This window comes from Falco punctatus (assembly GCF_963210335.1).
Source record: "Falco punctatus genome assembly, chromosome: 5".
NCBI lineage: Eukaryota > Metazoa > Chordata > Aves > Falconiformes > Falconidae > Falco > Falco punctatus.
In genome coordinates this window covers 32494046-32518776 of record NC_137584.1, presented here as the reverse complement: position 1 = coordinate 32518776, position 24731 = coordinate 32494046, and the positions used below count along the sequence as shown (strand labels likewise).

Sequence of the window (24731 nt, the reverse complement as noted above, 5' to 3'; positions counted from 1 at the left end):
ACCTTAAACTACAACTTTAGTTCAGATTTCATGCGCTTGTAGTCCAGTTTGCAAAATTTTCCAGTAAAAAGTAAAGACTGTTTATTTATTTTGCTCTGTTTTCCAGAGAGTACAGGAGTAGATTCACCAGTGAAGAGACTCTCATGTTCTGCATGCGAGTAATGGTGGGAGTTATTATTCTGTATGATCACGTTCATCCTGTGGGAGCTTTCTCAAAGACATCAAAGATTGATGTAAGAGTGACTTTTCTTTAATACTCTGTAGGTTTGGGAATACTAGTTTGCAGCTTTTTTTCAGCACAAGCTTATGACTTTATATAAATAATTTTAATTACTTTTAAACGGCAAAATTTAGAGTGTATCTTCACCTGTGTACTTCAATAATGTCATCTTGTTTGAAATTAAAATAAGGATAAGTCCTTTTTTCTTCGTATTTTCTTCCAGACAGTTACTAATTTTTCTTTGTTAGCTCTGCTTTCCTTCCACCTGTATGGTTACACTAAAATAATTTTGTATTACACCTACCCTGGAATAAGGTCATAATTTTTCATTAATCATGTAATTTATTTATGCTAAAATGCTCATCTTTGGCAGTAGTTCTGTTGTAAATAAGCAAGTATTTGACATTTCTCTGCTTTGTCTGAGATCTGAATTAGCAGAACTGAAATGTTGTGATGTCGATAATGAGCCTTCTGTTTAGCTTTGACATGACCAGTCACAGGGAAATCAACCTTATTTTTTCATCTGAGGTACTGCAAGCACACACAAAAAAGTACTTAGTTTTGCTACGTGTTTTTACAAACCTAAATCTCATGCGCCACATCTTTCAGCAGAAATAAGCTGTTATTCATGAAAAAAGATGCTAGATCTTTCCCATTACAAGGAAGGCTACTTCAAAAGAAAAGAAAATATACATGTATATATAAAAAATTGTGCTCCATGAATACTGCATCTTTGTTAGCATTTTTCATCTGCAGATATAGTATTTTACCACATCTCCTCTTTGACTGTGTTTTATAGAGGGAAAGATACATCACAAAGAGGTAGATTGATTTGCTCAAGGTCATGCAGCAGAATGAGCCTGGGAATTGAATGCAGACTTCCTGACTGCTAATTCAGTCTCTTGCCTACAGAGACAACACAAGTACACAAGTAAAATTTTGATAGAACCAAATATACAATCTGAGTGCTTTGTTTCTCACACTTACTCTAAAGCCCTGTAATCTTACAGGAAAGTTAGCTTAGATGTAAATGGGAGGCAGGAGATGTATGACTCAGTTTTTAAAAATGAGTATATGGTCCCAAATCTTTATTCTAATGTAAAAATCTAATATTTCAGGTGGTGATTTTGTTTTACTTGATAAAAAATCATTTTCTCCAAACTACTCGTTTCTTGGGAGCCATTTTAAGAGAGTTTCAGGGAGGGACAGTGGAACAAATTAGCCTTTCCTTACTTTTTCAAGACTGGAGACACTATTTCAAGCTGTTCCTAGCTTAGACATCCTAACAGCCTCTCTTTTTTGACTGTTTTAGGGATTTGGATTCAAACAAAAATTGAAAAGAATGGTTTGAATTTTTATCCCCTTTGAGTTTATCTGATTTGATATGATGTACTGTACTGAATTATGTGAATATAGTCTTGAGTTTCTCTAGTTCAGGAAAAGTAACTGTGTCACTTCAAAACATGTGCTGCTACCCTGAGAATTCTGCAATTTGCAAAGCTAGTTTTATGGTCAAGGTAGAAATTAGCTAGCTGAGCAGTGACCGGTGACTGTTGGACTAGTCCTTGGGCAGGAGGCTGAACTACATTTTCCAAATAATTTTTATTGGCAAATACATGGACCGTGACTTCAGTTAAATATTTCATCATCCATTTCCATAATAGGGCAGTTGCTCTTCAGCTGCAAAGAAAATACTGGAATGTAGATTTAGCACTGTAATGTCACTTGGAAAATTAGAAGGTTCAAATCTTGACTCTGGCATGTCTTTATCTGTCACTTCAAATAAGATGGGATTAATCTAAACTAATCTTTGGATAGCTTTTAGACGTCTTCATAGCAGTGGGAAGAAATAGGTACTTCTGGAGGATGTTTCATTACATATGAAAGTATACTCTGAACAGGTTAGAGGAATTTCTTATTTCTCTCTGTTGACTGGATAGGGAGTCTGTATAATGGGTCAAATGAGTTCTACCTCTGCTTTCTTTGCTTCATTTCCCCTTTTGTTTCAGCCTGTTTTTTATAGCCTCCACAAAGATGTTCATTCAGTATAGTATTTTAAACCTACATGGTGTTATTCTTATCATAGATTAAACTTGTAAACACTAATTATGAAACAAATCATAAGTTAACACCAGTTAGTTTTACAACTAAAAAATGAACGCTGAAAATTACTTCCTTGTGTGCAAGCATTAAAATAAGTCAGAGTTGAAACTTCTGATAGTTGCGAACAGCAGTGACATGGAACTCTCTTCCAGAATATCTTTTTTTTTTTTTAGTTTATATTAGCTGTTCTTGGTATTTTTTAAGTTGTAATTGGAGAAATCATGTGCAAGTTAAAATATATACACTTAATATTGAATTTACTATCTACAAGCATTAAAGTAGATGTTATTTTCTCAAAAGTTAGGTTTTTACCTTAAGGTAATATTTAATAAGTTGTAATGCTTTTATTGTGTCATATAAAGCAGCATTAACACTCAGTAGGAAAAAAAAACTGCCTGTCTATGGTGAAATTTTTCCTTGTTTTCAGCTAGTGCAGTTCATATATTGTTGTTCAATAGTGGCATGCTTCTGTTCCCAGATGAAGGGATGCATAAAAGTTTTAAAGGAACAGCCACCTGACACTGTGGAAGGACTTCTGAATGCTCTCAGGTATGTGTGGAATAATTGTTTGAATCAGCCTTAACAAATCCCTCTTTGTTTTTCTTCCAATCTCTTTATAGACTTTTCACCATAGAAGCTTTGATTTATTAAGAAAATTGTCCTTTTAGGTTTGCCTTCATCACCTGGAGTTTTCTTAAGTTATATTAATTTCTTTCAATTCCATTTCACTTTGATAAACAATGACTATTAATATTGGAAATTACAATGTCCTTCTTCAGAGACACTTGTTTATCACCTAAAACTTAGCAATTTAAAAGTTAAATAATACATCAAAAGTAAAAAATGTATCTAAGCTTTGTTGCATAAAATACCCTAGAAACTACAACATTTCAAAAGCAAAAAGTAGAATTTACTTCTCAGACCCTTAATACTTCCCTTCTCTCTTTCCCTTCTAATTACACTTTCTTGTTTGGTTTCTATTTTTGCTAAATTATACAACTTCAAGAAAACAACAGCCTAAATCCCAGTCCTTTAGCTAAGTGTTTAAGGTGCTGTCTTGGGAAACAAGATGCAATGGTCTGACGCTTCTCTGAAGCTGAGAAGGGAGTCACTACCAAGTTTTTCAGAGCTGTATTGAATTCTCTAGCTAGTGAATGCTTGGGGAGAGTGAGAACTGCACCTCCATATTTGCTTATCATGTCTTTTGAATTAAAACTGGTGTGGAGTTAAATCCTGCAGCTATTAGGTATGTGTTCAGCTTCCATGATAATCAAGCTCCCTTTGAATATAAGCAGTGGAGAGTGTTTGGGCTTCCATGGAAAAAAACACACTAAAGCTCTTCTGTCCTCCCAGGATATTTAAGGAAGCTGCTTAAAATTAGGCTTATAGATTATGCCAAAATTAAGTCTAGATTCCTAAGTCCTTTTAACATTTACCATATTTCTTATGTATTTCCTTGATTTTACTTCTTTCAAGGCTTTTAATTGGGAAAAAAAAATAATTTCAGCCCAAAATTATGATGATGTCGTAGACGGATAGCAAACAGGATTTAGCCAGGATTTAACCACAATTCTCCGCCTATTAAGAGGGAGTAATTTATTGCAAGGCGCATTTAGAAGATAAAGAGCACCAGACTATTAGCAGTTAATTCCAGTGATCAGTGACAGAGGAACATGTAAGTTCCTCCTCTGTGGAATTGTACTGCAGTGATTTCAAAACAGGTACTGAAGTTTTCAGACTTTTCTTGTTCATTTTATAAAATACTGTTTTAACTTGTAATTTCTAGGTTCACTACAAAACACCTGAATGATGAATCTACTTCAAAACAAATCCGAGCTATGCTGCAGTAGTATCCTGGGACAAGTAGATGTTTGTATTGATCACAGAAGATGTGTATGTTTACATAATTTAATACAGTTTGATGTTAATACTTGTGTGTTATTTACATAACCATTTTCTTCACATTGCTAAAGTACATGAATCTGTTCATAACCTGACTGACTTTGTATAGCGCAGCGTAAGTTTTTATGCTAGCCTTTATCTTCTGACTTTTAAAATACTTTTTTTACTTAGATACTTCAGCTATGACAATTTATCTGTGCATTTTAATCCTTAAAAATCTTCTATCAAAGAAGTAAGTAGTAGTGAAGACAAAATGGAAATCAAATAAACTGAAATGTCAAACGTGCCACAGAAAAGGAACTTCAAAGAAGGAGAAAGTTAATATAAGAGAAAAGTCATTGGATAAGCTTTAAGGACATGTGCACAGTCAGTTTTTTAGCCAGTTTTAGAATCTCATCAAGCTTGTATGAATAGGAGAATACCTGAATGTTCATCACTTTCATAAAATATGTTGTCTTTCCTGTAAAGTGGAGATCCACAAAATTTTAAGGATTATGTGCTGGCTGACATTCAAAAATTTATTGCAAAGAGGTAATTTTACCTTTTCTATTAAGTTTAACCTGTACCTTTCAACAATTGAGGAAATTAATATCCTTTTTGAGATTCAGTATAAGTAAACAGAAAATATGTTTCAAGACCACTAGTAGATTTTGAAAGTTCTGTAAAATTTTGTTAGATTTAGAAAGTAAAGAGAAAATGCTAATGCCTTGACTTAACTCAAAAGGGTTTGTCAGCATAAGTATATCATGATGAACATTATCTCTTGGATGTCTCTTCCTGGTAAGTAATTGTTTTGCTGATACTAGTATAAAGCAGAACACTTCTGCAGCAGCAGACTTCCCTAGTGTCAAATTGGCCTCATCAGACTGGGGATGATATAAATAAGTTTTAAGAGCTGAGCTGTTCTGGTATTATTCATTAGGTGATTCAGAGTCAACACAGAAATATTTATCAGCTGACTGCTCTTCATTGTTTTTTGAGATGGGATTGATTCTTCAAGGAGTTGAGTTCCTTGCTGAGTTGTTTGTTCTTACTTTCTAGCCTTTTTTCCAGTAAATGGAATAGAAATACATTGCCAAAAGCAGCAAAGTGCTCATGCTTTGTTAAGTGTGTCTTCGGAGTGGTCTGCAGTTGCTGTACATATTCTTGCAGAGGTCGTGTTCTGAAAATGTGTTTGATTTAGTGTACTTTGCTTGCATGTATGTGTGAAAACTCTAGTGCTTGTGCACAGATTCAGATCTGTATTTGCTTATTCCTGTGTACTTAAATCAGGGTTTGTGTGCTTTCACTGGAATTTTCATGCATATCACTTCTAAAAACATTACCTGAAGTCTTTGAAGATGCATTTGGTCTGCTGAAGCTCAGCTGCACTGTGACAAATTGAGTCATTGAACTCTGTTCTTAAACGGTATTAATATCATCAGTTCTTTGGAGTCGGGCTTGCTTTAGAGTTTATTTCTGAGCAGAATGACCACTATGAGGTTTCTCCAGCCTGATCTGAACACATAGGCACCAATGTGTTACATGTGTCGTGATACTGGACAGCTTCGCAACTCCAGTGTTCATGTCACACATCTGCAGTTGTAGCAGCAGATCTGTATGTTGTCAGGAACAGAATTAGAAATCATGCTAGGTTTTTTTTTTCTTTTTCTGGAAGCATTGGTCACACTGCTTTTTCACAGTAGTAAATCCACTGTTTACAGGCTCCATTTTTAATGGGGGGACATTTAAAAGTGTTTATTAGGGAAAATCCTGCTTTGTTCATAGTCATTTCCAGTTAGGTGAATCTAGGTGGATGGCAGGTCTTTCTGTTGAGCTTTGGTAACTGAAGTTAATACATGCTTACCTGCAATTATTTGTCAAACAATGAAGTCTTATCTTTAAGTAGCCCAGAGGAAAGCTATTTGTCACTTGTATAATAAAAATGTAAACCTTAAAGCATTCTGTGAGTTGTCATGTGCTGTTTGCCAAAGTCACTGAATTTCTTTGCCTGCTTTGATGTTTTTGTACAGAAGTTTGTTTGAAATAATAAAAAGTTTGGTACAGCAAGCATTGAAACTGTCTATATTTAGAGACAACATAAACAGGTTGAGAAATATCTCATTTAAAGTTTTGGATCTGAGATATAGTAGGCTCACCTTTATGTTTCTAGTTTATAGTTTTTAAAAGCATTTAAAATGTTTTACTTGTATGCCACAACAATATAACCTTATGTCACTTAAACAATTTGTTTTTTTCTGGCAATTCTTGGCACTTGTCTGCCATCTTGACCATGGGAAATTGTTGATACTGCTATACAGAGTAGAGGGCGTGAATCCCCTTCTATGACTTTTGTATCTTCTAGGCTGTGGTGGCCATCTCAAGTTGCATTTATAATCAGTAAGGCCACCAAAGGATGATTCGGTTAATCTTTAGATAAGTACAAATTAATTGCTCTCAGAAGAGCTGTGTAGACTGATGGTCAAAGTTATTGATTTCCATTTCGTCAGTGTTTCTTCTTATTTTGGCTCACCATAATGTAAGAATACATGTTTGTAATATGATAAATATTTAAGCCTCATAAAGACAACTTTTCAGAATGTGCATAAGTGAGTGTGACTACTTTGGGTCAGAACAGCCCTAAAAAATTTGCTTGTTTTGTGGTGGAAGAAAATACTATTTTAAGGTGGTATAAATTTGAAAGACTAGAATTTTCTGCTGCAAACAAGTGAATGGTTTTGAAACATAATATATGACTCCTAAACATTCTGCTGCTACTAAGTGGCTGTCACAAAGGATAATTACTAAGATTATATTTACTGGTATGTAATAGACCACATCACTCAAATAAATTATGTATTGTTTTCCATGTCTGCTAAAATGTACAAAGCAACAAAACATCTTCTCTGTGTTGCTGTGTTGTATTTCAGATAAATTTAAACTGGAAGACATGAGTAGTATATAACATGACTTGCATCCTTACATTTACTCTAAATTAAACAAAGTAGGATATAAATTCTTCATATGAAATTATTCCTTTACCCCCTCACCCATTTACTTCTTGAGAATCAATATATTCCTAAAAAATACAGTGCCGGTTAGGTGGATGCACATTTGGGATATACTGCATCATTTTTTCATGCTACATCTTGTTTTGGCCAAAACCAGTTGAGATTCTTGTCTGTCCAGTTCTCAGGCTGTCAAGGTCTCACAAATGCTCTCAGCATTTGTGGTGCATCCCTTCAGGACCCATAGACTTGTATGTGTCCAGTTTGTTTAAATATTCCCTAACCTGATCCTTCTCTGGCAAGAGTAAGTCTTCCTTGCTCCAGACTTTCTGCTTTCAGGAGCCTGGGAGTCCTGAATAATCTTACCATTAAAGTTGGAGGCAAAGGCGGCACCGAGTTCCTTGGCTCTTTCTGCATTCTTTGTACCAGGTCTCACACCCCATTTAGCAGTAGGCACGCGTTTTCTGTTGCTGCCAATGTATCTGTAGAAGCCCTTTTTGTTGGCCTTCACATCCTTCACCAGATTTAACTTCAGAAGGGCTTTGGCTTTCCTAAACCCAACAATGCATGCTCAGACAGTGCCTTTATATTCCTCCTGGGTCTTCTGTCCCTGGTGTCTCTTACTGCACACTGTCTCTTTGTGCCTGAGTGTAGTCAGGAGTTCTGTGTTCATCCACACAGGCCTCCTGCCATCTTTGCTTGCTTTCGTGCTTATCAGGAAGGACCATTCGTGAGCTTGGAGGAGGTCATCCTTGAAAGTAAGGCAGCTCTCCTGGGCTCCTCTTCTCTCCAGGTCTGTATCCCATGCAGTTCTTCCAACCAGATCCCTGAACAAGCCAAATTAAGATTGCCAAATTAAATCTTGCCTGATTTTGTGGCTGTATAGTCAGGAATGTGCTTTTAAAATGGCATGTTCTAAGACTTTCAGAAGTGTGTGATTCTATGAACATCAAAAGTGAAGAAATATAAAATCTTGCATATCCAAAAGTTTGCTAAAAGTTGCAAATAATTGGAAGAGTTATTTTGTTTTTGAAAAAAAATGACACTAATTACTGTTCTCTTACATCAGATGAATTCTGTAATGCAAAATTACAGAATCTATGAATTTGTATCATGAAACAGGTTAGATAACACAATGGAAGCCAGTGAGCTGAAACGGTGACGTGAATTTGATTTGCCAATAAGAGAATAAAACCCTTTTTAGTTAAAAAGCTGCTATAGCAGATTGAGTATTTTAACTTAGTAGTCTGCAGTGCTTCCTGATACAGACTAATGAAGGTGAATTCCTGACTACCACATAATCCAAATTCTGCAAACACAGAATTTTATTTGAGACAAATGTAACTCAATTGATTTCAATGGAGCTGTTTCTGATTGACACAGGTGTAAACAATACTCTACGTCTTTTCTCAGTCACGGCCTTTGACCTCAGTTGCTTATTACTGAGCAAATTGAGTCTTCTGCTAGTGCAGATCAATGATGTAACATGATAATCTTGCAGAGATCTCTGGCGCTTGACTGCTTCGAAATTAAAACTAAAATGAACAGTGCAGTAGGCATTGTAGAAAATCTGTAAGTATGTGGTTAAAAAGTAGACCAACCAAGTGCTAATCCCTAGTTTAAGAGGAAAAGATATCATAATTTTTCAGCAGATCTTAATTTGGTGTCCAGCTGGAATTAATATAATTCTCTTGTCTTGGATATTTGGGCTGTGGACAGTTAAATATGTAGACCTGGGTATTAAGAACTTGGCATGTCTCTTGACATTTTGAAATGGCTGAGAGAACTTAAAGGTTAGAATATTTGTATCTGCCTTGGATCAAAATTGCTGTTACAGCTCAGCTCATGATTTTTCTCATTCTGATTCTGCATCCATGTCAGTGACATCCTAGGCTTTGAAGAATTTTTCCATGGATTTTAGTGATGCGTCAAACAGCTGTTCTCTTACTGCCTTGAAAATTGTGGAAGAGTTTGCCTATTTTGTCTAGATACACAAAAGAAGTTAGAAGAGGACAGTGGAAGATGATCAACTTCAACTGGTTTAGATCGTCCATAATGTAAAGAGGGCAAAACACAAGGCTTGACATGGATGCCCTCGTTGTGCAGGTCAGTAACTCCCTTGTCCTGTGGTTATATGACGTGACAACGTTTGAAGATCAGATCATGTTAGATGGACAGAGAACTTCTGAAGGGCTTTGACCAGGAAAGGATTCTACCCAAAATGAAGAAACTTGTCTCTTTACAGACACGATTTTAGGATGTCATGGTAGGAGGAAGCTGAAGGGCTCTTACTAACCTTGCCTCCCTGTCTGTGGCAGCAGCACAGCGCTGTGTGGAGCTTCAGTTTCCACCCTGCTTGCTGCCTGACAGTGCACCTCAGGCTGTAACTTCTGCTCTTTGATGCTTGGCTTTATCCATTAACATGGTGTGTCAGGGAGGGCAGGTTGGCTCACCTTAGCTCACCTGTGTGCAGCCTACACCTACCTTCTGCTCTTGTAAATGGAGTCTTCCCAGTGAATTCAGCGGGATGGGAACTGAACCTCATTTTGATAACATTTCTGAGAAGGTTGTTGAAAAAAGTGATCGTGTACTGGGTTTTCAACTTTATTAATATTTGACAATTTCAGATATATTTCTAAATCAAATGCTATGGTTTTATATGATTTTAATTTTTTTTCACTAGCATTTTCTATACAGTTCCTGTTTGCGTCTTTATAAACTTACAGTAAAGAAATGTGTCACAATGAAATAGGGTAATTCCATGATCTTTTGTGTTTGATTTAGTTTAGGGTGGCTGGGAAAAAAATACTGAAATTCATTTCCTGTCTTTTTCTTGTACCTTTTTTTTTTTTGTATTGTACTCAAGGCTGTGATTAATTATAGGCATTTTAACTATTCAACTCGGTCTTAAATAGCATGCAGCATCAGAGCTCAAAGGCTCTTTAATAGAAACCTTCCCAAGCAAGATTCCATACAGTGGACTTGAACTAGGTTTCTTAGACGAACTTCGCCAAACAGGTCTACATGGTCCTAGTTACTGAGATACTGAATATGTCAGTGTAAGACAGAATCAAGTATTACATCTGATTTTTTTTTTAGTTTAGAGAAAAAAAAGTTGTGTTGTCTAGCCAACGTAATTGAAGGATTTTGTAGAGATTTTTGTTACGTGTATCAAATGAAATATGCATGTTTGTTCTGATTAATTTTGGATTATGCATACCCTGGTATACATTCATAATAATATCTATGAAATTTATACAATAAAAGATTATTTGTAACCACTGACTTAGCTGTGTTTTAAAACAGCAGGGTGAGTGCCACATTTGTTTTACACAGCTTGTCAAAGTGACATTTGCTTTATTAAATTTGAAAGCTTAAAAAACTAATGAAGATTCCTTTTGTTCAGTGGTTTCACATTCACATGGAGACCTGCTACTGTGTTTGTATGTTGTACACCTATAATTACTTTAATTGGGATATGCAAATAAGACCAATTTTTTTTCTTTATTTTTGTCATTCATTGTAGAATTGGCCAGATTTTTAAATGAATTAAATGAATTGGCCAGATTTTTAAATTAATTAAATTAGGTTAAATGAATTCAGCAAAGTACTCAAATGCATGCTGTCTGAAAATAAATTATTTTGTTGAAAAATACGATTTCTGAGACAAGATTATTTTTCAAACAAGGATCAGTAGTCCTCCTTATTATAGGTATTTTCCAAATAGAAACTGGGAGGGTTACTGTTACAGGTATTACATGAGTATGCTGGTTTGAATCAAGAGGCACAGTGTAACCGAACTCAGAAAAGACAGAACAGTTTTGGTAGAGTTTGACACAGGTGGCCAAGCCACTGATCACTGTTCATGTTGAATAAGTTTGGTTTTTTTTTTTTTAAAAAAAAGTCCTGTCTGACCCCAAGTGCAATTTGAAATGCCATACTTAATAAAAATCAGCCAATAAAGACTAACAAGCAAACATTAGTAGTTTTTAGCTCTGAGGCGTACAGGCTTCAGTTTAATTCAGATTATTTTTATGCCAGGTAGTAGTGGTGTGAAGCAGAAGGCCCATGAAATAGCACGTTTGGCCTCATGTCGGAAATCAGTCTGGGATTTTTGTGGATTTGTGAATTTCATTTCTCCTGGGGTGTTCATTCAATTGTGTCACAGTTGTATTAGAAACTTCTGCTGGAAGAATTCTCTGAGACATCTTTTATTGACTTCATGGGTCAAGAGGCATGAAAATGAAGGATAGCATTCTAGACTTTGCAGTGACGGGTCATTTACCTCCCTGTTCTTGAAAGGAGAATGAAAATAATTAATGATCAAGGTACTGGTATTGGAGCTGCTAAAATTACATCCTCTCACCTTCTTTTTAATAGCATTAATTAATTTTTTTATCATCTCTTTCCAAAATTAAAAAATATATTTTTGCCTCCATTTGAAGTAGATTAATTCTTCCACAGCTTTGTTCATCTTGACCTGTTATGTTGTTTGAAGCATAGACTTTTGAGTCTACCTGCCACAGACATCTTAAAAACACAGGTGGCGGGTCTTACAATCTTAATTTGCGTTTGACATTTCAAGGGACACAATTTGCAACAGCCATGGGCTTTGCCTCAGGTAGCAAATTATGTCCTCCTATGTGCAGTCCTCCAAAGAGTACAGAGAGACAGATCACTAAAAACTATCATTCTTTCTTCAACTTACATATTAGGGTGGAATGAATCACCCCCAGAAATGCCTCTGTCTCTCCACTGTGGACTGTGGAGATCCTGGGTTGTTACCTTGGGTAAAATGCCATCTCTTACACTCATCTTGGAGAGGCAACTAAGCATCTAACTGTTCCCAGTATCTGCAGGTTTTTGCTTTGAGCAGTGTCTAGTACTATCCTGGACTGAGATTTTTGCAACATCAAAAGACGGGCAATGCAAGCAGCAGTACAGAATAAATTACTTGGGTTTCAGTCTCATTTAGTTTATCTTTGAGGATCTGATTCAAAGCCTGTTCAAGTCATTACCTTCAAATTGCCAAGCTGAAAACAAACAAATAAACAAAAAACCCCAACCAAACAAAACCTCTTCATTATGAAGAGTTGTAAATTTTTCTTCACGTATGCTAAAAAATCATCTTTTCTGTCTAGTAACACTCAGCTACCTGACAGCATCACCAGTGATGCTAATTGCCACAACAGGGTTCAGCAGTTCAACCTTACTGGGTTACTAGGGTCTCCTTTTGACTTACTCTTTCTGGTCTTCCATCTGTATCCACTTTGAATAAACATGCTCTAAATACCATGTTTTAAGACATGTTACCTTACATTTACTTGCCAAAACATGAGTTTCATGCTCTGCCACAGTAGTGAAGAGTTACCCAAAGTTTCCTTAGTAACATCTGGGTGTGAATCTGCAAACTTACTGTACATTGTAATTACGAGAATCTTCACAGTTACCTTTCATTACCATAAATAATTGTTCAATTGGAAATATTCAATAGTTACTTGAAAGCATTTACATCAGCAACAGTATGCAACAACTGATAATATCACTGAGCTGTTTCATCACATAGATTCTAAAAAAAGTCTCTACTTAACAAAACTGCAGCATTTACTAAAATTGAAGAATAAATCAACAGTAAAGAATATATATTATTATATTCTGGGGGGTTGCTTGCTTTTCAGAGTAAATGTCCTCACCATTTTATGCCCATTGTTGTGTATTTGAGATACAAGGAGTGTTTGCTGATAGGATGGGGTCTAAGTGTGGATTCTAGAAACTCTAGAACACGCAGAGGAAGGATCTGCTCCTGAAACCGCTCCTGAAGCCACTCCAAAAGTTTTGCTCACCCAATCAAAGAATAATAAACGTTCACCTCAGCTGGAAATCTCAGCATCAGAATAAGCCACTGTTCAATAACAGCTTTCAAAGATGTTGATAGTTTGCATTTGAATCCATTGAAGAAAGTAACAAACTACTGACGGGCAAACAACTAACAAAATAATTCAAAGTTGACCTTCTACTTGAACTGCATTCAGTATGTAAGTATGCAAGACTGCATGAATCTTGGGGTTTTTGGATTTAGTCTTTGGACTAGGTTTAAACCGACTTTTAATGATTACCTTTATTTGGAAGACAGATCAAAAGCAAGTAAAGTTACAGCTCTTTCTCATTTCATGTCTATCGTGATGATATGAGTGAGGATTTATCTGAGTAAAATGGAGGGACTGGATCATTTGCCAAGACTGAATTTGCTTTCATTGTTTGTATTTTCCCCTGAGTCAGACTTGGTTACCATAAAGTGTTTTGACCTGCAGACATTCTGATAACCATGGGCAAAAAATTCTCTTCTGGCATAACCCTGTTAATATAGGTGTCCTAGACATAGAAAATAGCTTTTTATCCCAGATACAGTGTGTTGCGTGAGGCATAAGTCTGTAATGTACTATTTATACATCATGAAATGCAAAACAGCATAAGGAACGACAGAATTTGGTCCTTAATTTAATCTTATTAGGCATTTTAACTTTTCTTGGTTTTCATTGTGAGGCAGATTTCTCCTTTATTACTAGTGCTACTCTGGCAACGTTTTTCCCTGTACTTATATTTCATAGAACTTTTTTTTTTTTTTTCCTTCTAGTCAGATCTGCTTTTGTCTTACAGGGAAAGAAAATTAAAAGACCAGTCTGTTATCTCACATTTCAGTCAAGTCTAACATATATTTGCTCAGGGGTAAAAAAGGTTGAAGAAAAAAGGGAAATGTCAAAAATGAATAATAAATGGTATATAAACAGAAGCAGATTTTCTGTGATATGTTAGCCCTGATAAACTTGATAATGTTTCCCAAATGTGTTGCCTTGGTTCAGATCCAAACCTACTGGTCAGGTTTTATGTGCTATTTTTAATTTTACTGCTTAAAAAACTTTACATCATCTTGTAGGAATTCCCTCCTACTGCATAGCTGTATCTAGTTATTTGTAGGTTAAAATTCATCTTAATATAGATTCATATAAAACATGTGTTACCACAGAGGCAGCAAGAAGACAGATCTGGGTGGGTAAAACAAGCTGGATTTGCAAGGAAACTTTTTTTTCTTTTTAATGAAATATGTTTTCCTTTGAGGTCACTCTGCTGTTTGATATTGTAGACTCCAAGGTCTTTCCATTCAGCAAACTTTCCTTGCCCTTTAAGCAGTGAAATCAGAACATGAGAGGCAAATACAAATGGCTAGGGGCTTGCAGTGCAACTTGCTGCTGGGTTTGTTAGCCAGTGTTTTTTCACCGTTATCCCATAGCAAGTAGTAGGTATGTTGCAAGTGTATCCTTAAATATCGAGTTTGTGCTTCAGTGCCCCAACCTCAGCTAAATTCAGTATTTTGGCATAGGGTGGGTCTGATGGACTTCATCATAAGGTAGCTGATGAACTGGCTCAGCACAGACTGTAGTTGTATGTGGTTAGTTCTAAAGGGGAGGAGGTCAGGCAAGTGCCTGCTCTTAGAAAGCTGGACGGGATGTGAACGTAAGAGCCATGACAGCCCATGTCAAGCAGTATAGTTTCCTTAACAGGAAGAAGTAGCAGAGGAGAAGCAGCAATATCAAGTTATTTTCTCTGTGAGGCTTTTGATACTACCCCACACTGATCGCCTATAAGTAGCCAAAGAAATGTAGTCTAGATAAATCTGTTAGAGGGTGAATAAAAGCCCCTTGTTGAACACAGAGACTCCAGCTGTACAACTGTATGGAGCCAGGGCAGGGGGGTGGCCGCCGGGTATCTGGGTGCCTGGCATGCTTCAGTCCTGCCCCATGCCCCAGTACCAGAGAAGGTCCACCTGCATCTCGAGCCTTTGCTCTGTCAGTTGTGACAGTGCTGGTTTGGAGGCAGAGAAGGAATAAGCGTATGGTTGTAGCCAGATGGTGCCAGTCAGCCCACCAGCCAGAGGCTAGACCTGTTCAATTTTTAGTAGTGATGTGGCCTTTTTATGTAGGCACTTCAAATCTTCCTCTGGGTAACTGGTTCAAGAAGACAGAGATGTTGGGTGGGGAAGAAAAATGGTTCAGCAGACATTTGTTTTGTATTACACCATACCTATTGTGTATACATATAAAGGAATATGTATATATTCCTTTAAACAGACACCAAAATGTGTTCATTGGTATTAAGGAAAATGTTCAGTGGTGTGTAAAACTGTAGCCAGCTGATGAAATACAAACTGCCATTCCATCTAAAATATGAGGGACTTACATGTCACTTCTCCTCCCCTGCTGAAACACCGTAATTGATTTCAAATGTAAGAATTTATCCTGATAGAAGCTTGTGAACATTAAGGCAAAACACTAACATTCTAACAATAATATTTTTAAAGCTTCAGTGGGAATAAAGGGATGAGATATTTTTGTGCTGGCTCTCACTAGGAAAGCCACCTTTTTGCCTGTGTTTACCAGGTCATGGAACAGGGATAATTTTGGAAGGCTAGATCATTTAATCACTGAGTTAAGAGAGCTTGCATGAGTACACTGGAGTCAGAGATTACATTTGTTTTTCTTCCTTGTTTAAGTGCCCTTTAACTGTAAGAGTGGTTTGCTAAAGCCATGAATTATAATTAATACAATCTGAGAAAGGTGAAGTGTAGCATAATTGAAAGTGGGTAGAACGTTGCTCTCCCTCTCTTATTGCTGCTATGTAATTATTACCAGCAGATAGTCAAAATAAGTAAGAAAAGAACAAAAGAAAATATAATAGTTATAATGATGCATTTAATGATCATGGGTGCCAAACAACAGCTGAATTTGGTGAACCATTATCTCAGTTCTGTTGCTCCTTGATTTTACCTGGGGAAGAAAAGACCCTTCTCTCTTTTCAGCATCAGCTGTTGAGAACAATGTTTTACAAGCAAACTTGAATCCTGTATTACACATTTGTGGTTTGTTTGTTTTGATGTTGTTTGTTTTGGTTTTTTTTTAATATATGCCTGTGGAGTAAAACCAGGGGGTGTGATTTATGGCTGACACAGGCTAAATGCTGAGCCATGGACTTCCCCACCCGGCAGTTCGCTTTGCTGCCGGAAGCTGAGGGTCTCAGATCTGTTTAGAGTAGCTCCTGGTTTAAGGCTGGTTTAAGAGAGAGAGAGAGAGAGTGTTCATGTGCTGAGAGGCAGGAGTCTGAACTCTGCTGCATCCTGCAAAGAGGCCAAAGAAGGAAGCAGGACACAGCAGCAGTAAGAATAAAAAGAAAAATGGGCTGGGAGAGGGGGCGACATGGCGGGGGGAGCAGCAAAAACACAAAAAGGTCTCTGAGTGAGTTGGAAAAGGGAACCATACAGCTTTATATAAACCACGCTCCACGGAGAATGATGTGTGTGCAGCTCAGAAAAAGGGTTTCTTCACTCAGACACCTATGTAAACATGGCTTAGGAGCCTGAGACTTTTCTTTTGCATATTGTTTATATTCTAGTGTAATTCCATTAGCTTAAATGACACCAGAAGGTAATTCTTTGAGGCGAGGGGGAAAAAAGGCTTTCCTTTAATCTAAATGCTAGGAAAATAAATTATCTTCTCGTGAAAGCTTTAGAAAAGACATCTCACCTGTTAGATATATGTGATATTGCTCTATTCATAGTGGAAAGATAACGAGGACAATATAGGAAACTATATAGGCCTTGTACCCCATTGAAGTAGAAGGACACAGGTACATCTTTGGGTTGCCTGTCTATAAAAGCAAATTAATATGTAGCCTAAATACAAGAGAAGGCAGCTGAGAGCTCTGGTGTGCTGAACCCTTCCAACAAGGTTTCCACCTGAGTAAGGACTACTTGAAGACTGAGTAAAGACCTCAGTGTTGGGTTTAGCTGCGGATATACACCATGAGAGACATGAAGCCTTCTAACTGTATTATTTAAGTTGTGATTTTTGCTTATGGGAGCAGATTTTTTGTTTGTTTTGTCTCCTGCCTTGTTTGAAAAGACAGAAACTGGAGGCTGTAGCTGAAACAGTTGTACGACAGAGGGATTAATACAGGTGTTATCTTCAGTAAGCATTGGCAGCAGGTTGAATATCAGACTTGTAGAACAGCCTTCTCTCTGGTTTGCCCTAATATTTAATCATAACCAAACTGGAAAGGCATCCCAAAATTCTCATAGCTAGCACAGAGGCACAGGAACAAGATGGTGCACTCAGAAGTCAGCAGGGAAAGAAAATTCAAAGGGGGAACTGCAATCTTGTAATCCACCTACAATGGCCATTTATATTACTTAAGTACAGTTCTTTGCTCCTATCCTATTTAATCCTATTTTCATTGAATTTCCCATTTGTCAAGATTACTTTGAACTCTATTTCTGGCCTTCAGTGTATTACCACGGTGCAATTGCAGGGTCTCTTCACAATGCCTGTGGCTGAAAAGGGCAGCTCCCCCTCAACCCCCAGCTCTGCTCACACATTCCCACCCTATTCCCTATTCCTTGTTCGGAGCCAGGTGTCATCTCACTTCACAGTCTACAATATGCAGTTGAAAACTGATCATTTAGGGGGTTTTTTGGTTACATTAGTTCCAACTGCTACATGAATGATTGTGGCTGAGGGAAATGGGACCATTTTTCAGTAGCAAGCTGTACCTGAGTCTTTTTGTTGCATTCTCAGTCCTTCCCACATTGGCATTATCTACAAATGTATTGAAAGTATTCTCTAGCCCATTGTCAGTGACTTAGGTATTGAAGAAAACTGGGCATTAAGAAAGGCCTTTGCAAATCTTTTGATGCATACCTTCCTTCTGTCAGTGAACTACTGATGATTAAATATGTTTTTTCCTTTGTGAGGATCATTTAAATTAATTATTTTGGATTAACGTGGATTTTTAGGTTGGGATGTGGCAGTTTTTTTCATTTTTATAGACAAGTTTTTGTATACAGCCATGTTCATGCTAAGCTGATAGTCTGTAAGGTCTCCACTAGACAATGGATTTGAAAGAAATACATCCCTCTGTACATCCAGATGTTAGACTAAAGGGGTAGTTCTTAAGCCTTCACTGCTGTCTGGAATTAATGCTCCTGATGTGGACAAGTATTAGATGTGCAATTTTAGAGTATCCATGGACACGAGTTTTATAGGTGCAGATATTTTAAATCAAGAAATTGTCTGTACCAAATACGAGGAATATATTCCTTCATCAGTCTTCAAGGATGCTGTGTCTTGGTCTTACGAAGCACTGCATTCTGAGGCAAAATACTAGCAGTTTATGCTTGAACCTTGTTTAGCTACATTGCCTGTGTAGAAACACAGGCTCCTATTTTTGGTGTTCAGTTATAAAACAAACAAACAAACAAAAACAAACAAAAAAAAGCAAAATTAGTAGAAGACCTGGAAGATTTTTGTGAGCTGAGGATAAAAGGCAATTTTTACCTAAGAGAGATACCACAGCACCTACAGAACTGCCAGCACTAGAAGTGATGATGGCTGGGACCCCTGGGCATCAGCAGCAGCTTCATCAGTGCCAGGAAAGCAAGGCAATTTGCAAATTATACAGAATTGTTGTACCAGGTTTGTGCAAAGTGTGGAGGGTTTTAGATGCATTGGTCTCTAAGGTCAAGTGTGAAGTGCTGCAGACTTAAGGTGTGCTTGCATGCTCTGTGGTCTGGTCCTCAGAGTAAGAATGGTAAAATGAGGGATAGGGACACTGCACCAAGTTCCCAAACAGCAATCTCATTCCTGCATCATCTCCTATTCCACCAGTCTTTGCCAGTGTGTACAATAAATTCAGGAAGTTTTGTCATTCCCATGAAAAAGCTGTAGTAGCACGATAGTGCCACTCTTTTAAGGGAGGATTTATCTGGCTCTGACAGAATTTTTAATCCAATTTTCAAATTAAAAACATTAACATAAACAAAACAAACAAACAAAAAAGGAAGTGGATGAGAGAGACGTGATTTTACTACAAGAAAGCAAGGCTTTGACCTGAGGAGACCTTGCGTTTGGAGGGGAGAGAACTTTCATGTGTGGGTGTGAACCGAGCTATGATCTTTGGCATGTTTTATTTTCAAGCATAAACATAGCTTGAGGTCATCTAACATGTATTTCCCACTTCCTTAATATCCACTCTGCAGACTGAATGGAGGAAATTTATCTGAGTTGCATTTACCATCTCTTCTCTTGCAAATGAGATGTGTGTGCAGCGGGGGCAGGATGGCTGTAACTTTTTTTGCAAACACTGTAGCTCATGGCTGGATTTAAGCTGAGGGCGAGTGACATGGCAGAGTTTCCATCCATATGTAGCAGGCTCCATAGTAATAATTAAGCAATATATTTGGGGGTGTCAGCATTATGCTTTTTAATTTAGAACAGGGAAATGGAGTTTTTGAAGCAACTCTTGCCCATGGGTGGAGCTGTCTTGGACCACACGAAGCTACCCCTTTCCCCTGACACTAAACCAGGAGATGTGCTCCACAAGTCCCCTTCACAGCTCTAGTTGCTAATGAGCATTCACTTTGTGTCACCAGAGGAGATCTGGCCTTAAGTAAAACCTCCAAAACAGGTATACAGGGGACATCATGTCAGCATCAAGAGTTTTGCCTTACAGATCCATTCCTCTTGGGCCACACAGGTTCTTGAATTTGACATAACCTGAGGATGATCGGTTAACTTTTTTTTTACTTCATGCTTTGGCTCTATTTAGTACAGACATTATGACTTGAAAGGGCCAAATTAATTGACATTTAATGCTAGTCAGAGCTTTGGTATACACATCTTTATTGCAACGATGTTTGCCACCATCAGCAGGACATGGTGGTAAAAGGCTCAGCATCTTCCCTGACTTCCCAGCAAAAGTAGGAAGATGTAGCTATTCACCTTAAGAAAACATTTGTATCAACCTGACCAGAGCTGCGGCATCTCAAACAGGAACTGGGAAAAAAAAAAAAAAGCCTGCCAGAACACGAGACCAAAAACTAGCATCATCCACCTTCCCTCCAGTGAGCTGAACTCCTCCTGCCTGTGAACATCACTTAGTAAAGCACACTGGTATACAACATCTTTCAGAATAATTTGAGAAAAATAATTTTCCCCTTTTAAAGCCCTACTGTTTCTGTGTTGCATAATAAAACATAATCCTGAAGTCCTGTAAAAAATTAGAATTCATAAAAAACCAAACCTAATTTTTTACCTCTGCGTTGAGAGGTGCTCCACTGGAGGCAGTTTCACCCAGATGACTGGGTTTAGGATGATTATCCCAAAGTGCCAAAAGTAATCAGAGGAAAGAAAATTCTCCACTTTTTTCCATGTTCATTTTCATGTTCCTAGCAGTTGCTTGTAATAATTTCCAAGTGTGGGAGCCTGATAGGGTGAAACAATTGAGAAGTTTTTTGCTGTCAGCAGCAACCTGAACTAGTTCTGTTTTATTAGCACTGGGCAGGATAATTTCTTGCAGAACTGTGAAAGCTTTCTTGGGAATATTTCTGACAAAACCTGGTGTAAGTTGGTTTCATCATGAGATAAAGATGTTTTCCAAATTCTGTACTGTATGTTCTCTGTCAGAAATATTTGATTGAGAATTATAACCTCATTAGGCAATCTCGGTAATCCCAAATTAATATATGCGTTTAGAAAATTGCTCATAGCGATGTTTTTCATTAGAAAGAACAGTAGGGAACAAGTTGAAGTTTCAACACATGGACAGGGAGTGTATATAGAAAGATCAGATACTATAATTTATGGAAACATATTATCGGGGCAATTTAAAATGAATCTTGTGACACAGCTAACTTTTATCAGTGCAGATAGCCAGACATGAATGGCATTATGTTACATAATACAGTAGTGTTCCTCGGAAAATGGGATAAATGTTGCACAATTTCCCTATGAGAATAGTTTCATTAAAATCTTCAGAAACACATGTATGACAAAGCAAGCAGGTTTTTAATTTTAATTCAAGATTTTGACTATGCCCAGCAGTGCCTCTCTGAGGCATAGTGAAGAGAAGTATTCCCAGGATTTCTGTTCAGCTGTATTCATTCATCCAAGCCAAATTCTTTGGACTGAGTCCAGCAGCTTTATACAAGGGGAAGTTCTGCCTGCTAGAAATGTCAAGATCACCTGTAATTTCAAAGTAAAACTTCTGTGCTTGCAAACAAGTGTGCTCCACCACCCCTACAGCCTTATTAAAGCTGGTCTCGGGAATGCAGAAATTGCAGCACCAGAACCTGAACAAGTTCAAGAGGGATGCAGGAGGGGAACCTGTAAGGTAACAGAGAACTTTGCCTGGGTCTCAAAATCCTCTCTAGTTATTAATCATAGTAAAATACAAAATGTTTAAAGCATTTATTAATTCAATTCCACTTTATGTAAAGTATCACAGAAAATTTTTGTAAATACCACCAGTTCATGCCTTAAATTGAGCAGAAGAAAGTGTTTGCATCAACCAATTTCAACTAACAGCGCGTTGGAAATGCCAGCAATGGTTTGAAAGCTGGCACAAACCTTACTAGCAATCTGAAGTCATCCATTGCAAGTTATAGAAATAAATGAATCGGGGGGGGGGGGGGGGGGGGGGTGGGGGTGTCAGTTTGTTTTTTAGATAAATCCATACAGCTTGCAGCTAGAGTATTCAATTAGAAGGGTAACATTTGATAATCAATGCCAAACAGAGCTTGAATTTTTTGAAGGTCTCTCTAACATTGTATCAAATCTAGATTTTTTTAATTAAAAATAGAAGCATCACTGCCTAAAATGGCTTTACTGTTCTGCTTTTTAAATTGCCTAGATATGTGCTGACAAAAACCTAAATAAAATCTGTTAATCAGCAACATGAAGTGCACCACGAAATCAGTAAGAACAGGTCTTTGTGTTTTGTGAGGTCAGGAAATTGCCAGTCTTAAGAAGCAAAACAATCCAAAAGCTGACAGTCAGGTTTACCTTTTTACCTTCAAATGTCTCAACAGTTCACTTCAAATTTTGATCTTGTTGCATTTCTAGTCCATCTAGCTGTCATTTATATTAATGCTTTCTCGTTCAGCGTCATAGTAGTATTATTCAGCTTAATGGCATGCATTCTTCATTGCTCACCTGAAGTCTGAATTTATAAAACTGTCAGCTTCGTAACACTGTGGACTCAAAGGCCTGTATATTAATCTGTGTTGCTGTGTTTCACTGAAGTATTAGGGTTTGTGTATTGACTAGTAACGCAGGGAATACGGGGGACATCAATCAAGGTCTATCAGGAGCAAACTCACAGTCTCATTGCTTCCCCCAGCTTCTTTTTATGTCTCTGAATCATCATCTACAGAGACGACAACTTGACTGTACGTGCACATCGAAGACAAAAATTTAGTCCTCTCTGATTCATCCCTGAAGACAGGGGAAAAAAAAAAAAAAAAGAAAAAAAGCATCAAAATTAGCTATGCTAAATAATTGCATTTGCAGGGAGAGCACACCCTTGTGCTGATGCATAAAAAAGGCCATGGATGTGATATTTCTAAAGCTATGTTAATGATGACAGATATAAATATTCTAAATTTTGTACACATAACCCTCCATTAAATTGAGCTCTTTTTAAAGATCACTTATTCTTTATTCATGCCTTATCCCCTACCCAGCCCAATTAATTACACTATTATCTCTTTTATAATGTTTGCACTTAATCCTTCGTGATCCTTCTTGTCTCATTATCTGAAATATAATGGAAAGTGAGTGAAAAAATCCAGGTTAAACTGCAGGGAATTTCCTGCTTTCTAATCAGAGATCAGTTTTTTAGCTTACAAAGTAGCACTACTGCTATGCTACCAGAAGTTTTAAAGCTTGATTTTCTTTTTATTAGTAAGAGTTTGAAGCACATATCCAAGAGAACTTTAGATACTGTAGAGCATCTTAGACTTCAGACAATTTTGAGGGAAGAGATTGAGTTAAATGCATATGCCACTTGAGAGCTAAACAAGCTGCTGTGAAGTTGCATAACGGGTGTTTCCTCATATAGAAGCAACTATACCAAAAAGTCTTGACCTGCCAAGCAGGTTCGATCATTTTATCTTTTTGGACAAGCACCATGTGCACAGGCTAAAATCCTCCTGAGTGGAGACTTGTGAAGGGCTGAATTCAGCCGTCCAGGGAAGGATGGAGCAGGAGGAATGCACCTTTTGTGCTGCTGTTTCTAAATACCTCCCCCTGGGAGCCTTGAGGGATGTATTCCCTAACATTTGTGCAGTGCTCACATCTGATGGTAATTACGACCACAAAGCACAGAGGACTGAGCAGGGCGTTCAGTGCCTCAGGTGACTAAAAGCATGATGGGGGTGATGGTGGCCATGACTCAGAACAAGGATCACTGAAAGGTCCCCAGGCTCAGGTGCCCTGGCCACACACACACACAAGAGCACTGTGATACCCAGGCAGCAACATCACACACAGAGCAATGTCACACACCCACAGAGCAATGCCATGCACACACAGAGCAATGTCGCACACAGAGTGACGTCACACGCAGAGCAATGTCACGCAAACACAGTGGTGCCACACATACACAGTGATGCCACGCACACGCACAGTGATGTCACATGCAGAGCGACATCACACTCAGAGCAATGTCACACATACAGTGATGCCACACACACGGAGTGATGCCATGCACACACAGAGCAACGTCGCGCACACACAGAGCAATGTCACACATGCAGAGCTGTCACACGCAGAGCAATGCCACGCACACATGGAGTGATGCCATGCACATGCAGAGCGACATCACACACACGCAGAGTGATGTCACACACACAGAGAACGTCACACACACAGAGCAATACCATGCACACTGAGTGATGCCACACACAGAGCGATGCTACACGCAGCGATGTCACATGCACAGCAGTGTCACATACACAGAGCACCACCACACACACGCAGTGATGCCATGCACATGCAGTGACATCATGCATATGCAGCGCAACATTGCACAGTGACGTCACACACGCAGAACGTCACACGTGCAATGTCACACACACACAGAGCAATGCCATGCACAGAGTGATGCCACACACAGCGCAATGCCACGTGCAGAGCTATGTCACACACACACAGAGCAACGTCACACGCAGAGCAAGTCGCACACAAAGAGCAACGTCACACGCAGAGCGCAATGTCACACGCACACGCAGAGCAAAGCCACGCACAGGCAGGGCGGTGCGGCTCACACACAGCGGTGCGGTCCGTCGCAGCGCAGCCCCCGGCAGCAGCGCCGCCCCCATGCAGGGCCCCGCCGGGCCGCGCCACCGCTCCGGCCGCAGCGCTCGCCCGGTCTCCGCCCGCCCCCTCCCCCCCCCGCAGCACGAGGCGAGCGCGGTGGCACGGCACGGCGCGGGGCGGCCCGGGGTGACGGGCGGTGCAGGGGAGGCCCGGGGGGCCGCGGCGGTGCCCGCCCGTCCCTCACTGCCGGGCGCTCCGGCAGCCCCGGTGGGCGAGCCCGGCGTCGCCTGTCGCCTCCCCGCCGGCCGGCCCGGGCCCTTCCCGCACGCAGTCGGGGCGTTACTCCCCGCGCCCCGGGGGGCGCCAGGCCAGCGC

General features: G+C 38.7%; 1 protein-coding gene across 9 annotated transcripts in view; it reads left to right on the top strand.

Moving 5' to 3' along the window:
* Positions 1-22746, top strand: part of CYRIA (CYFIP related Rac1 interactor A) — a 74789-nt gene extending 52043 nt beyond the window's left edge. For 6 of the 9 annotated variants that reach the window (XM_080390520.1, XM_080390523.1, XM_080390519.1 and 3 more), the window contains 3 exons: positions 107-233; positions 2751-2872; positions 4110-22746. In XM_080390520.1, coding sequence (XP_080246646.1) covers positions 107-233; positions 2751-2872; positions 4110-4173 — 313 coding nt within the window. In that variant the 3' untranslated portion in view covers positions 4174-22746. The remainder of the gene's footprint in view (positions 1-106; positions 234-2750; positions 2873-4109) is intronic. The other 3 variants (XM_080390522.1, XM_080390521.1, XR_013928634.1) reach the window with 2 other exon arrangements.
* Positions 22747-24731: the final 1985 nt, after the last annotated feature.